This window comes from Primulina huaijiensis, chromosome 13 (assembly GCF_012295235.1).
Source record: "Primulina huaijiensis isolate GDHJ02 chromosome 13, ASM1229523v2, whole genome shotgun sequence".
Taxonomy (NCBI): domain Eukaryota; kingdom Viridiplantae; phylum Streptophyta; class Magnoliopsida; order Lamiales; family Gesneriaceae; genus Primulina; species Primulina huaijiensis.
In genome coordinates, this window is record NC_133318.1 from 14,432,198 (window position 1) to 14,447,557 (window position 15,360).

The window sequence follows — 15,360 nt, forward strand, 5'->3', positions numbered from 1 at the left end:
TGTAAATTTGTATATTTGATCCCATTCGTCTTCCACCAACTAAGAATATCAAAATGTTGAGTTCGTGGCAAGACAATTTCTTCCAAATACATATCCAACTCGGTTAGGGATTTTGACGCAGCTTGGCTTGAACTTGAAGCCTCAAATTTATCATACATATCTAAAATATTAATATCAGATGCATCAATATTAGAAACAGACGAAGTCCCATCAATCCCTGAACTACCACCACTATTTTCCAATGATTTTTTTTGTCTTGGATTAGTAATCTACCAATAAATCACAACAATTTTGTCGAACTTCATCAATTTTAGATTGTGATATTTCATCATAAATTAGGGGAAAATAAAATTCAACAAACTTCATCTTATATCTAGGATCCAATACAGTAGCAACCCCCATCATAATATGACAATTATCCCAATATTTATCAAATTTATCATTTATATCCACATATATAATTATGGGGTGGGTATGGGGCGGGTATTATAGAACCCATGATCCGCCCCATACCCAAATAGGTCTGAAAAATTGGACCCGAGACCCACCCCATGACCCATTTAGTATGCCCAAACCCGCCCCAAACGGGACGGGTCCATTGGGGTCTGGGTAAAACCCGGACCCATTGACATCTCTAATGGTCTTGGGGTTTGAAGAAAGAATACATGATTCGCTTGATTTTCATTTATTGAGGAAGCTAGAATGTCGGGATTTTAATTTCTCATCAATAAAGTAATTTCCGACACTGCTTTTACAAAATATTTCTGAGAAAAGAGCCTGCAGCCGGATTTAATTTCTCCAAACACAATGCTCCAGTCCGATTTGTTGCAACGTAACTCCCAAAAAACGGAAATCAAATAATCAAGATCAACGCTTACGAAATATTCAATTCTAATAAATGATTCATAACATAAGTACATGGAGACTGAGCATTGAAAGCACAGGGGGAAACGAAACAAAACAAAGGCATAAATGTTATATACTCATAAAATAAAAAACAGATAATAAAGTAAAAATTATGGCAAATGTGTGGAAGAGCTGTCGCAGGGATTTATGGCAAGTACCATGTACCCAGAAATGGCGACCCATGCAGGGATCTTGTCCTTGAGAAAAGTCGGGTGCTACGCTCATCATCATAGGATACTGTAGGAGTATTTGAAGGAGATGAATTGGAACCAACTGGGAGTACTGAGCCTGAATTTTTATCACGGATTTGTTGGTACAACCCGAGTAAAGTACGGCTTAAGACGTTGACGATGTTGTACAGGCCATCACCTCGGATCATGGATATGGCAATGAAGACCTGTAAAAGAATCAAGAAAGGTTATATATATAGGCGAACGTTCAAGATTTAGTTTAGTGTATTTTAATATACCCGGTAACCTTGAATGCCATGGAGAGTGGATACTGCTAGGCCTCGATGTTGCCAAGTAACAATCACCTGTCCTATTCTCTATGAGCGGCCACATTATACCCAACGAGAGAATGGCTCCAACTAGTAAAGATAAATTGATCGAATATGGGACATATCATACCGACACCAACATATGTTGCTGAGAAATCGAAGTAGAACCTGGTTTTTGATCAACAAGTGTAACGCTTAAACTAATACCAAGAATAAAAAGACAGCAAATTTAACTACATGATGTCAGTCAATATTGGCTATTTTTACTTATTTTGGTAGGCTTTAAGACCGAAAGTTGGAAATTCAACGAATCCTCAGCCATCTCCTACAGTGTAAAACCATTGAAAGAAACCCCACAAGAAGCTGAAAGAGAAGAATTTCCCCAAGGCTCTAACTTGTTTCCTGGAGGCAAGCAAGACAAAATAAATTTAGAAGACTTGTGCATTCAAATACTGTTATCCAAACAAGATTTATGGTGAGTGTATCCAGTAGCTCACTTTACTTACTTCGCTCCCTGAGAAGTGTGGAAGCTATTAAATTAAGTGAGCGGTAGCCATCCCACTTGGGTACGTCAGTTTGAAGTCTATGATCGTTATCTGAAAACCACTTAATACATAGATTCAGATTCTTAGTTCGGAATTAAGTGATAAAATTGAGAATATTATACTCGACATACATGATATGTCCATAATATATACAAGTTCTTGCATATGCGATTTCAAAGATGAGAATCTACATGAATGTCTCTCCTTTATAAAACCATAACTACGCAATAACTGATCAAAGAGGAAAGTTACCATATCCTAAATAAGTCACTTCATCGCTAGTGAAACTGCCCAACCATTGAGAAGTTGATGCACACAGTCACCCACTCCCGATGACTTTCAACCTTAATCTAAACTATATTGGATACAGATAGCACATTATTGACACCTAGGATTCGAAACAAGCTACTCACGAGGATTCTCGCCCCTTGGAGTGCGACGATTTAATTAGCCACTATCCTCCGCGTGATGGCCACTATCTTCCCCACGTGTGGGAACATCGCGTTCGAGGTCCTCGCCCCTTGGAGTGCGAGGATTTAGTTAGCCGATGAAGTAGCACACTGTACATGGCCTAAGTGTGCATACTACAATACTTTTTTTTTTATTATTTTTTTTATGAATATTCAATTTTTTTTCTTGAATTCAATTCAATAATTATCCGTTAGATTAACATTTATATTAAATCAACAAAATTTAAAATATTCCAACAGATTGGATCAAATCTTAAGTGGACTAAGGGCATCTCCATCCCTACACACTATTTTGGTGCAGGGGACTCTTCTCCAATGGAATTGTGTTATTTTAATTTGCATTTTCTCTATGCCAAATTTGGTGCAGAGTTCTTCTTTATTTTTTAAATTTTTTTTGTTTTTTTTATTATAAACATTTATATTAAATATTATAAATATTATTTAAATAATAATATTTTTTAATAATTAGATATTTAATCATAAAAATTAATTTAATTAGCAAGGTTTTAGTCGCGTGAAGCGTCCCGAAGCGCGGATGTCGAACTCCAAGCTTTTCAAACTTAAGCGAGATTAGCACGGACTTAAGCGTGAAATTTTTTTTTATCTTTAGTGTAAATATATTTATCTCAAACTAATAAATAGATAAAATAATACATAGATATAATAAATTAGTCTGATGCATTAATTCTCGTATTTATAAAAGCATAAAAATCTCAAAATTACAATTTTTATTTATTTTTGCAACTAGAACACATTAAAAAATGCTAAATATTTGTCAAATCATTGTCAGACACGCTTAATCATAATTAAAATAAAAAAATAAACATCTAAATTATAAACCTAATTTATTATTTTAAAATAAAAACATACCTTCAAAATAAAAAAATAAACAGATGCGATTATTTGTGTTTAAGTGTGCTTAATTAAACGCCTTAATTACGCTTAATTTGGTCAAACTATAGTTTGACCGTTTTTTTCGCTTTCCTCCGAAACGGGGCGTTTTTGTTGAGCTTCAAACTTAAGCGCGCTTAAACGAAGCTTAAGCGAACTTTTTAGAACACTGCTAATTATTATAATATTTGTTATATTATTTTTATAATTATATCATTAAATTTAAAATTACACATTTAAATGATTTCATAATTAATAAAAAAAATTAAATAAATCAAATAAAAAACAATATTCCGAGAAAAAGATTTGAAATAGATGAGTTGGAGATGAATATTGTATTTGGTGCAGATACTGCATTATTTTAAAATAGAATTATTTTAAAATAGAGTTTTGAGTTAAAAATGATATAAGAGATGTTCATTTAATGAGGCAAACGAAAAACTAACCTCAAAATATTGAGCATATATATAATTAAATCTCGTGGATAGATAGATGACTTGTTCAAGTGCAAAATATACTAAAGTAATTTGTGGTCTTCGATCTAGCACACTATTTACGGACATCATTAAATAAAAATTCACAAAAAAAAAAAACAAGGAAAAAAGTGAAAATTTCTCCTTGTTTCGCTGTCCACCATATAATTGTTGCCTTAAGAAAAGTGGTCAAATTGTGAATGTAAATGGAAGAAAATGATGAAGGTGGCGATAACGTTAATAATAATATTCGTCGTCGTGGCCGCGGGAAGATCGAGTGGGTTGCCTTGCGTAGAGGATTGCAAGCAAATATGTATGAAGTTAGATGATGCCATTGAAACTAACTGTGAAAAGGCTTGTTCTGAGGGATGCACTCAGTTGCTCGGTAAAGGACAGCCATTGTTTATCAATACTTTATTTTGATTATTATTATTATTATTATTATGTTTGGATTAATCGTTGTAGATGTATCTCCAGCTTGCTAGCTAGGTTTCATCATTTACAATTAACTGGTTGTGAGCTTATTTATACTACTAGTAAATTATGCAAACACAAAAATTATAATCATTTTTTTTATTTTGTTAAATTTTTTGTACGAATTTTACATGACACAACTTGTCTGATGTAGAATTTTGTTCCTATAAAATAAAATTCCTTATTTATTGTGGGGACCCGGACGCTAATCATCTTTTTAATCGTCATTGGGCTAAGTGGATCAATTAATTAATCTGAGTCACTTTTTTTTTTAAATACCGTGCGGAATATAACGGAATCATTCTAATATATATATCAGTATAAAAGTACAGGTCTTGTACAACAAGCATCAAACTCAAACTAAGGTTCAACAACTAAATGTCAAGTGTTGAATCCTATCTACAGCAAGGTCAAAGCCCGTAGTCCCCACTCTAATCACGATCTCTCATCATCTCTTCGACCCTGATCCTGTCCCACCTGTTTTCATGCACACATACAAACACGACAACAGCCGGATAACTCCGGTGAGATATACATCCCAGTATAAATCAACGAAACATGCAATCATATAAACAACGTAAAAGCATGTAACAGATATCAGTCATATGTATCAACTCTGAAAACATAATCACTATAAAACTGTCAATCAATTCATGATTTCATATCTCAGACTAGACTCATTCCTAGTCTAGGGATCCCGGTTTCCAGACGTTGGCATTCCTATATCGAATAACAGTAATAGAAGAAACTCCAATTCTATCCACTTCGATATAACCAAACATCCGGTGTCTTGACCTATCCGTCACAGACTATGGCATTTTCATCAATATACTATCCTGTGACAATGTGCAATGTGCCAGTGACGATTCCATCACTATTCGGCACTACTGTCACAAGATCACTCGTCTAATACTCGTCTAATACATGCTTTCTATAAATCAATAGAACAAGCATATCAATGTCAAACAATTGCAATAAAATAAAGTATGTGGTTTTAGGGAAACTAGAGTCCAATCTGACTCAAGTTAATCTCCCGGTTAACATCGACTTATACCTTTCGTTCGTAGTCTCGGTCTGAAGAATTGGAAGTTCCGAATTCAAGACTGTCTCTGTCAATCTGAAATGACATATCGAGAATAGCAATATAAATATTCCATTCACAATTCAATGCCGAATCTGATCAATCTGAATTTAATTCAAGAACAACGACATAACGATACCATCCCGATATTACCGTCAATACCATATCATCAGATATCAATTACCAATCATACCCCATATCCAATACAATCTGAAATCAAACCATAATCCAAATCTATTCAATTTCAAGCAATATAATCTGAAAAATCATAACAATTCCATAATCAATCTGTTCTTCGATCTGACTTCGATTCTACGATGTCTAACATGTCAAGAACATCATATATGAATTATATCCGATTCTGGCAATATCATAATTTCAAGACATATCAAAACGTAGTAAAACTTACGTCCACTTGTAGCTTGCGTCGATAGGAACGCAGTACTGAAGTCGGATTGCAAATCGGACGGGTGGCTTTTCCACAATCACAATTCTAAAAAGGCGTCCAAGACCCGCGCATCTGCGCCGGAGGCTCTGCCCGACATCTTGCCATTCTGCCTCTCGCGCAAATGCGCGACCAAGTCTCGCGCATATGCGCCATAATCTCTGTCCCGGCATTTTCCTTCTCGGCAACTCGCGCATATGCGCGCATTTCTTCCACGCATGTGCGCGATATTCTCTGGAATTCACATTTGGCTACCGAATACCCGCGCATATGCGCGCCAACTCTTGGCGCATATGCGCCACATTCTCTGGACTAAGTATATGGCAATGCACCTCCTCGCGCATATGCGCGCCCTCAAGCCGCGCATGTGCGCGCAAAGTTCTGTCCGCACAAGAAGCTTTTCGCACAGCACGCGCATATGCGCGCTACCTCGTCGCGCATATGCGCGAGACCTTCGGGTCTCACACCCTACTCAACTTATGTCATTCCAATTCATTTCTCGAAGTGGTCCGTCTATCATCCGAGCAATTTATAATTTAATCAATATCAGATTACCGTGATAAAATCTCAGGCATTACATTTATTGTTCAAAAGAGGACAATTTTTAATACAACTAGTGTACTTATAATTGAATTCCGATATTGCGTGATGGAAATGTTCTAAATTTTAATTTAAAGATCAGCATGTTGAAAGTCTTGTATTGTCAAAAAATTTGTTCATGGACAAAAATATTGACAGCACTCATCGAATTCGGAGAAATGATACAAATAAATTGTTAACTGGTTATTTTAATAATATAATAATATTTAATTTAAAATTGTTAATTTAAATTAATATAATTAAACTATATATATAATTTCATATAAAATAAATTNACAACCATTTTTTTAACATTTAAATTTAACAAGAATTTAATTTACTTGTATTCTACTCTAGTAAATGAATTTAAATGTGTTAGGATCGAAAATGTATTTAGAGTGAGGTGAATAAACATTTGTACTGAAAATAGAATGTTTTTGCAAACTCAAGTTGTGTGAACAGCTAAAATGGACTTTCCAATCAGACTGAGTACTTCGAGCTACTTAAAAAGATAATTTCGGAATCATCTCGATATAGTTAATTAATATTATAAACTTAATATCAGCTCATTTCAGTTTAAATAGAATAAAAGACAATAAATAAAGAAGGAAAATATTTGTTTTTGGAAGTTCGAATGCTAAGCTTCTACATCTCCCTTTCTTCTGTTTCCGAAAGGATTTTACTAGAAGATTTGATCGGTACAACTCTTGTACAAACCAATTTCAGCTTGGTTCAACAACCCTGCTGACTTGAAACTCCTAGTAGCTACTTAATTCAATATGTCCAGAAACAACTTTCTGACATTTACAAATACTTCTCATAACTCAAATCTGTTAAAAATAAACAACAAGTGCGTGAGAACATAAGTGCACATACTGATCCTTAAGTGATCCGATGTAACATGTGTGTGTGCATTCCAGCTTGAACTAGATCTTGAAGAGATGCTCATAAATAAGAGAATAGATGAAAGTAGATTCAAAGTACCAGTTCTTGTAAATGGCTATGATGCATTCTCTTTTTATAGTTTTCAATTTAAAGTTAATAAATATGGCAGGTACTCACAATCATAGTATGCCCAACAATTCTGCAGAGGTTGCCACGTGTCTTTGTCATCTTTCCAAATATAGTATCGAGAAAATTCAAATTTCTTTGACATTAGCTGAAATAGGCAACTGTAAAAGCTATGATCGAAGTCAGTCATTTCTGAAACGGCTCAATAGTGAACTGATAGTTTTAGTTAGAAAATGTCTTCATATCAACATATTTTTGTTTAAGACGATCATATCAGTTGATCCCCACCGTAAGCTTATCAATTCAGATGATTCCCGGAGTGTGCTTATCATATCAAGCTTACGGATCAGTTAAGTTCAGTTTGTAGACAATTTCTCGAGTGATTTGCATTTAACAATTTATAGGATCAGAACAGTTTAATTACCAAAACTTGGGCTCAAATTATATATTAACAGTTTTTCCTTTTTTGATGATGTAAGCTGAAATTCAGATATTAAGAAAAAATGAATTTTTGTAGCTGTATTCAAAATTTTAACACAAACAAAGAGATTCAAAATCAAAGAAAAATATATCGCTTGAATGATCGGTAAAAAGTGTGGCTTGGTGTGTAGCCGTTACTTGAGCTGTTGTGACCTTGACTACAACTTCTAGAAGGTTTTCTATGATGAGATGAGAACTGTGAAGGAGCAGATGATCTCGTTTTTCTTTTGGCTTTTCTAGATCCTTCTTTTACCCTTTTTGGCATCAACAGTCTTTGGCTGTAGAAAACTAAAAACTTTATACAAGTGTGAGCCAATTGTTTCAATCTGATTTGACAGAGCAATACGAGCTTCGTCAACTCTTCAGGTTAGGTCCAAAGTTGAACGAAGCTGAGTGACTTTGAGCTCTTGCACTTGTCCAAGATAAGTACGGAAAACTTTGAGGATATCACTGAGCTGAGTTTTGATTTTTGTTTTGAACATCTCGAGATCTAGATCAGATGCCATCTGGTTTGTGTTTAAGTGTGCTTAATTAAACGCCTTAATTACGCTTAATTTGGTCAAACTAATTTGACCGTTTTTTTTCGCTTTTCTCCGAAACGGGGCGTTAAATCCATAACAAAGAAATAAATCAATGTGTTAAATCCAAGAAAATAATATTCAAGAAGAGAAATATTGAAAAATCTAAGTGTGAATGACATGTATCTCGCTTGAAGTGTTCTCCCTTCTTTCCAACCCTAGACGCCAATGTTTGATCGTCCAAAAATAATCAAATCCCCCTTGTGTTCTTGGGATTTTATATTTATATTTCCCACAAAAGCCCTCCAAAAAAGGTATAGAGAGACTCTTAATCTCTTTGGAAAGAAAAAAAATCGAGTTTAAAAGAATAGAATCTGAAAATCTGATATTTTCTATATTTCGCACAGGTGATTACAACCCACGTTACCCCCCATGCGTGCGTGGGTACCTGCATGGGTTGGGCAGTGAGTTCTCCATGAAATTTCTTCAATCCAATGTCAATGCATGTCCACGTGGGTTTCTCTTTGATCTTTTCTCCAACTTTTCAGGCACTTCTCGGGGGTTTCGAGTTTGTGGCATCCATTTGTTGTCTTTTCTACCAATTCTCTTCATTTGTTCGCATTTTTGTCAACACTACACGACAAAAAATAATTCAATGAATAACCGCAAAACTAGGATGCATACACGACAAATAAGCACAAAACGATGTAAAATAGACTACAAAACGACAATACTTTTTATGCTTATCAAGCCTCCCACACTTTAGCTTTTGATCGTCCTCGAGAAAAATTCAGAAAAATTTATTCAAAACTCAATTCAACACATGACACCATCCACCCCAAATCTGCCAACCAAAACCCATCATACTCGATTGAAAGCAAAGTACTTCAGAAATTAAAAGAATTTTAACTTCATTGCAACTTCAAGACTCTTGACTTTAACTAGGATTGATCAAAACAATGAAACGTGTTTTGTGTCGGTTAAACATCATAATTCTCAATTGTGTTTCAGTTCAAAGTTGCTCTCAAGTGTATCTCTCGTCTCTTTTTCACTCAATCTCTCATGAAACGTTCCATAGGCTTGCCATTCATACCCTTCTCCACTTAATGTTTGACGATTTTGGCTTGGTCAAAAGGTATTTATAAGCTTATAACATTAGGCAACGGCTCACGAATACAATAAAAGATAAATGACTAAAAAATGAGAGAAGTACATGATTCTTCGACAAAGCTCATTCCCCTATCCAAGTCTCTTTCTTTATTAAATTTCATCGTCCTTCCCATATTAACTTCCCTGAAATTTCTAGTCTCTCTTCTCGATCAATAATTTTTTTTTCAAAACTCTGTACATATCCCACCATTTTTCTTCTTTTTCACAAATTCCATCATCATTAGAACTTTTTTCTTCAAACATTGGAGTTTTTGAGATTTCTAAGGGCAAGAAAATTTTTTCTCAAAATTAGGCGTGAATATTGTATGAGTTGGTTAATTAAGGGTAGCTAATGTGGAATTTCAACAAAATAACGAGCATGGTTAGTTTGTGTGCCCATTCGATTTTAAAAATAGGCTCAAAGAGGACTCTAGGGATAAAAATGTTGTAATGATTGGCTCGAATAACTCAAATAGTCCAAAAATCGCCTAAATCATTCCTAAGCCATCACCATCCGTATTTTCGCCTTGAAGGGTAATTATGCAAGTTCTAGATTGTTTCACCTCTCACTCATAATTTCAGACAAGCTCACATATCTCGCATATGGTGTACTTTTCCCTAATTACATTCAATTCGAATGCCATTGATGTTAGTGCCAGTAATTTGTTTCAAAGTCTTGATACAAAACAATTAATTAGTGTCTCGTTTCTATGACTTGCAATTACGGTATCTTCCTTCAAATCATTGACGAATTTAAATCTTTTATGTAATCCAAATCTCAGTTAACCAATCGGGATTTCTTGCATTCATGTATTAAAAAAAAATTCATGTTGCAAGACGAAGGATACTCGAAATGCTAAGTGTAATTTTTTCAAAAGACAGACACCTCCTTTAACACATTAAAATTTTTCAAAAGACAGATAGTACTCGAATTTCAATTATTGTCAATTTCAAATGCATATACAATTTAATCATGTTCGAGACATTATCGTAATCATTCAAACTCACATATATCTTCTCATAAAGAGTTACATATTGCAAACACATTGTCTCTCATTTAATCTCATCACATTTTGTTGATAGACGCAGAAATATGTCCATTAAACTCATGGAATAATTTAACAATATCATGTACAACTCTTCATAATAGTGACAACTACCACATTTTTCACTCGACAAACTACCCGCAGATTCCATTCTGTTGTGCTTCACCGATCCTTTTGATTCAATACAACTTTAAATACAAAATCATATAATTAAATAAACAAAATCATAAAATGTAGCTCAAATTGATATTTTACTTGAAAATGTGTTGTTTTCATAAACTAATATGTCATAACCAAGATGTGAGGTAAGATGCAAAGAAAATTACAAACATCAAGTAGTATACAAATAGAACTAATGCGAAAGATGAATCAACCCTTGTAGAAACATTAACATTGAGCTATAATCTGGCCAAAAAATTCTAAACTTTTCGGAAAAATATACATCAAAATCATACACAAAATGCAAACCATTGTCGAATCCTCAAAACCAAGCTTTCGAAATAATTCGATGGGTTTAGGGTGCAAACTTCGAAAATGAAATTTTAAGTATTGATCCATCACTCAAAAACTATTGGTGGAGATTTTAAGCTAATTTACCGTATTAAAAAATTTGGGGATAGTTGATATATAAATACAGTAAAATATATACAGTTTTCTTTTTTATATTTGTTTTGCAAATTAAGAAACATATCAAACAAGCACTCAAACAAATAGAAATTACTACATATTTTAAATTTCCTCAAGATTTTGCTTATACATGCAGCCATTGTACTGATAAACAGTCATTGCTAATGTACAAATAGTGGAATAGAGAACTCATCTTTGTCTCTAAAACCCATTTCAGCTTTGCAATTGGGATTTGATAATATGTAGAATTGTATTTATATATATACATGGAGAGAGAGAGAGAGAGAGAGAGAGAGTGAGATGGGGGGAAGTTTGGTTTTCCAAAAATTTGAGCGCAGGCCGTTAAGAGTGTGTGTTTGCTTTCTCACTTGGCTGGGCTGTAATTAAAGTAACGGGTTCCTTTAATCTGCATCTGATTACATGCGTGCTAAAGATTCCAGGTTGGTTTTCTTTACTGTCTTTTTCTATACAATCCAAGTTTAAAAACAAACCTTGTGGGTGGGATCGGAGAAGGAGAAGCAATTTATATTGGGAAATTGAAAAAAAAAATCGAGAGAGAGCAAGAATTTCATGGCATCCAAGAGAAAGATGGAAATCACTGTTGTGGATGAGAATGAAAGGGTTTTATTCTCTACTTTCCAGAATGTTGCTAACAATCTTTGCCAATTATATGCACAGGCTTCTGGTAACCAAAAGCACGCTTTTGAGGCTGGGCAGCACTATTCCTATGTAAGAGATTGACCCTTTTTACGGAATTTATCTTTGTTAATATTCTGATTGAATTTTTCAGAATTTCAGTTTTGATTTCTTGTCAACGGATCAGAAAATAATTGATTTTGCTGATTGTTTTGATGTGGCGTGAGATTTTGGTTTCCCCTCATCATTTTTCTTGATTTGTTTCTAATCTTGATTTATTTTTTCTGAATTAGTTGAATGATTCAGTTGTGCTTGATTGATTTTTATTGTGATCTGAGATTCTTGAAGGTTCTGTTATTGAGACTCCTCATTTTTGCTTTTCTCAGTTTTTTTTGTTGGTTGTTGAACTGTGGAAATGGGTACATGCATGCCACTTCTTTGAAAATGTTGAAGTTCTTTTGTGTGTTTTCTGTAAGGCTTCATTTTCTGCATTTTCATGCTTCACATCCAATTTGAGACAATGTTTTTTCAATGCATGACTGAATTTGTGAGTGATCATATGATTTTTGATAGGAAATTGAATTGGTCATTGATGTTTTAGTCATGTTTCAGCTATTGATTGAAGCTGACATTACGTTTATGTGTAGATATTTTATCTTATCGAGTTTGTTTTTTGATAACCACGTAGAATTTATACCGGTATCTTGTTTTAGCTAAGAAGTTTGTACTATTAAAACCATGTGAGCCCGGTAAACTGGAGAAGGTGGTGGTTATTTCGTAATCTAACTTACCTTATGGGCTCAATGACGGTTATGAAATCTCTGTTTTTGGTGGCTTTTTATTTTGCGCCTATATTAAAAATGGATTTTAAATGATTTGCATTTACTTAAACGTTTTAAAAAAGCAATCAAGACAACAGAACTTGTCAAGAAGCTGAAGTGAATATTTTACGAAGATGACAAACTACAAGTGTGTCTTTTCCGAACATGACAAGCTACGGCCTTTTTCAAAACGTTAATATGCGGTTCAAAGAAAGTGAGATTATAAATACAAAAGCAGTAGTGTTGCACCAATCATGAAAAGTTCAAATTTTCTGTTGGAGGTTGTGACCATATATTTCTGTCTACTCTCTTGTACAATTTCTGTTATGATCAAACAATTCCAGAGGTGAGTCTTTCATCCATCTTAAGACTGTTTGTTCACCGGAGATACCTATGTACTTTCTTGCATAATTCCATCGAGATTGAATGATTTTGAAGGTATCCTCTATCTATGGTATAAAGTCCATTTTGCCGCTGAAGAAAAATGCTTAAACATGGATATTGTACTGGTGCAGATCCTACAGTAAGGATCATAGATTATTGAGATTCCTGTAATCTAGAGCTTCGGAATTCCTCAGTTTGAAAGTGTTTTGATTTATGTTTGTTGATTCCCTGAGGCATAAGAGTGAAACAGAAAGATATATCTACAAATTGATGAAAATATTTTGTAGTGATTACGGAGTTCAAGCCTTTGCATCAGGCCTAGTACATTGACTTGTTTATCTTTCACTCTTCTTCATCGGAAAAATTCTTAATAACATTGGGGGTTGGCATAATATCATAGAACTTGGCCATGATTATGTGAATGTTTTTGAGAAATGCTTTAAATGGTTGCCTACTAATATCTTCATATCATTTCTAAGGTGAAAATGCATGAATGGATTGCAGCAAAGCTGGAAGAAGGGAAACTATTAACCGTGCCTGATTTTCTTGGCTATTTGCAGGTTCTTCTAAAATCTTTTTTTTTAACTTTTATTTTGTCCGATCTTCTCTTTATCAGTTTCTATGCTTGATTTGAATAATTCTTGAAGACATTAATTTGGTACTTGCGGAAGAAGTGAAACTTGGCCATTTTAAAAGATTCTCTCATCCAGAACCGATGGTACTGATACATGGCATGTTGTTTTTAACAGATTCTGAATTCAGTTAATTTTTTAATCATTAATTTGGCTAAGGAGTGATTATTTACCTCATGAAACATCAATATCATGATTCATTTTGTTACTTTAGAAGCCCTTTTAAATTGGAAGGCAAAGAATATTTTTACTGTAATAAATTCCCTTTGAGTCACCATTTGAATTTTTTCAGAAAAAAGAAAAGAAAATCTAAATAGGCATATAAGATGATATCTGAGTGTGAATCAAAATCACTACTCTGGTAACGGAAACACTTGTGGGATCACTTCTTATTGTCTTAAAGTCAGCATTTTTCTGAAAAATTGCTACTCGTCTGAAATTCTGTATTCATGTTCATAGTTGAATAGCCATGTTAGTTATATTCCACAAAGTTTTTGTTTCCTTACATATCAGATCTCTGATTCTAAATGTCGATACCGAATAAATTGAAAGGATAAGATGAATGTACCTACCATGAGGCATGAAGAACAATGGGGTTGTGGAACCGATCAAAATGGTGCAAGGGCATCGCATGGAGAGCTGGCCATTCCATTTTCCTCAGCTCAGCAAGACATAAGTTCTCAAGATATGCCTATGGAAACGAACTCTGATGTTACTATAGACTAAACTCCTCTAAATCTTGCAAGGTTTCGTTGAAGAACAGAATAACTATATCATGGTGCTATGTTGCTGGTCATGTTCATGAATTATGTGATCCTAGACTGACAATCATGTGCCTCGACTGAACTGTTATTCTTGGATGAGTATCATTTTAAGGACACATTTGACGAGATGAAGTTTATCATTTACGGAAAAGCTACTCTTACCTTAATAATTTTTTTGCTATTTACGTTCCAGTTTATCACTCATTTACACATTTATAATAGGAATAAAATAAGTAATAATCGAAATTTCAAATAATCTATTTGTTTTATTTTTTAGATGTATTATATCACGGTGATGTTATCTATCCATATATTATGTTAAACACATTTTATTGAAGTCTAAATATGTAAGACCTTGTGATTAATTATCCGTTAATTTGACATAATTAAAAATAATTATTGCATTTTATGTCAAATAATTTTTGAAAGTGTGTTAAAAATATGTATTTTAGAATATCGGATTTAATACGATGTACAACACATTCGTAGATTTAAATAACACAATAGATCAAAATAAATACAAAACCGGGATTAATAAAAATGAGCTACTATTTTTAGTAACCAATTTATATTAAAATATATAGACATGCATACACCATTCAACCTTACCATTATTGAATATGGAAAGGAAGAAAAAGAAGACAACACATCCCCAACTTCTCTTCCCGTCACCACTGTAGCAGCCGTCGAAGAATCAATCTAACTTCTCTGTCCAATGTCGAAAATCAAATATTCTTGAGAGTTTTGTTCCTCACATCCCAAGCTTTGATTCTAGCTATATATATCATAATTTTAGAGTAAATATAAACTTTTGACGAAAAGCTGATTATACGGATTTTGTTAGACTTTAAATACGATTTTTGAGTTAGAAAAATAATCGTAAGTGGAAAGTTGAGGATTTTGGATAAAAATTCGTCGAGTTTGGATTT

At 33.8% G+C, this 15,360-nt stretch overlaps 1 protein-coding gene and 1 long non-coding RNA gene across 5 annotated transcripts; one reads left to right on the forward strand and one right to left on the reverse strand.

Annotated features, from left to right (window-relative positions):
• Positions 1-1,110: 1,110 nt before the first annotated feature.
• Positions 1,111-1,804, reverse strand: LOC140991369 (uncharacterized). Its single transcript, XR_012177850.1, has 3 exons — positions 1,673-1,804; positions 1,376-1,573; positions 1,111-1,303 (listed from the first exon to the last, which is right to left on the reverse strand). It is a non-coding gene; the product is annotated as an uncharacterized lncRNA (long non-coding RNA).
• A 9,484-nt stretch (positions 1,805-11,288) lies between these two features.
• Positions 11,289-14,615, forward strand: LOC140991065 (uncharacterized). Of its 4 annotated transcripts, XR_012177781.1 has the most exons (5): positions 11,305-11,489; positions 11,533-11,634; positions 11,873-11,923; positions 13,515-13,595; positions 14,220-14,611. XR_012177781.1 is itself a non-coding variant. In XM_073460974.1 (3 exons), the coding sequence occupies exons 1-3, from the start codon at positions 11,765-11,767 to the stop codon at positions 14,391-14,393; spliced, it is 414 nt and encodes a 137-aa protein (XP_073317075.1). In that variant the 5' UTR covers positions 11,641-11,764; the 3' UTR covers positions 14,394-14,612. The 4 variants fall into 4 exon arrangements, 1 of the variants encoding a protein (XP_073317075.1); XR_012177782.1 differs by having other exon boundaries at positions 11,289-11,634; positions 14,181-14,615; XR_012177780.1 differs by having other exon boundaries at positions 11,306-11,634; positions 14,220-14,610.
• Positions 14,616-15,360: the final 745 nt, after the last annotated feature.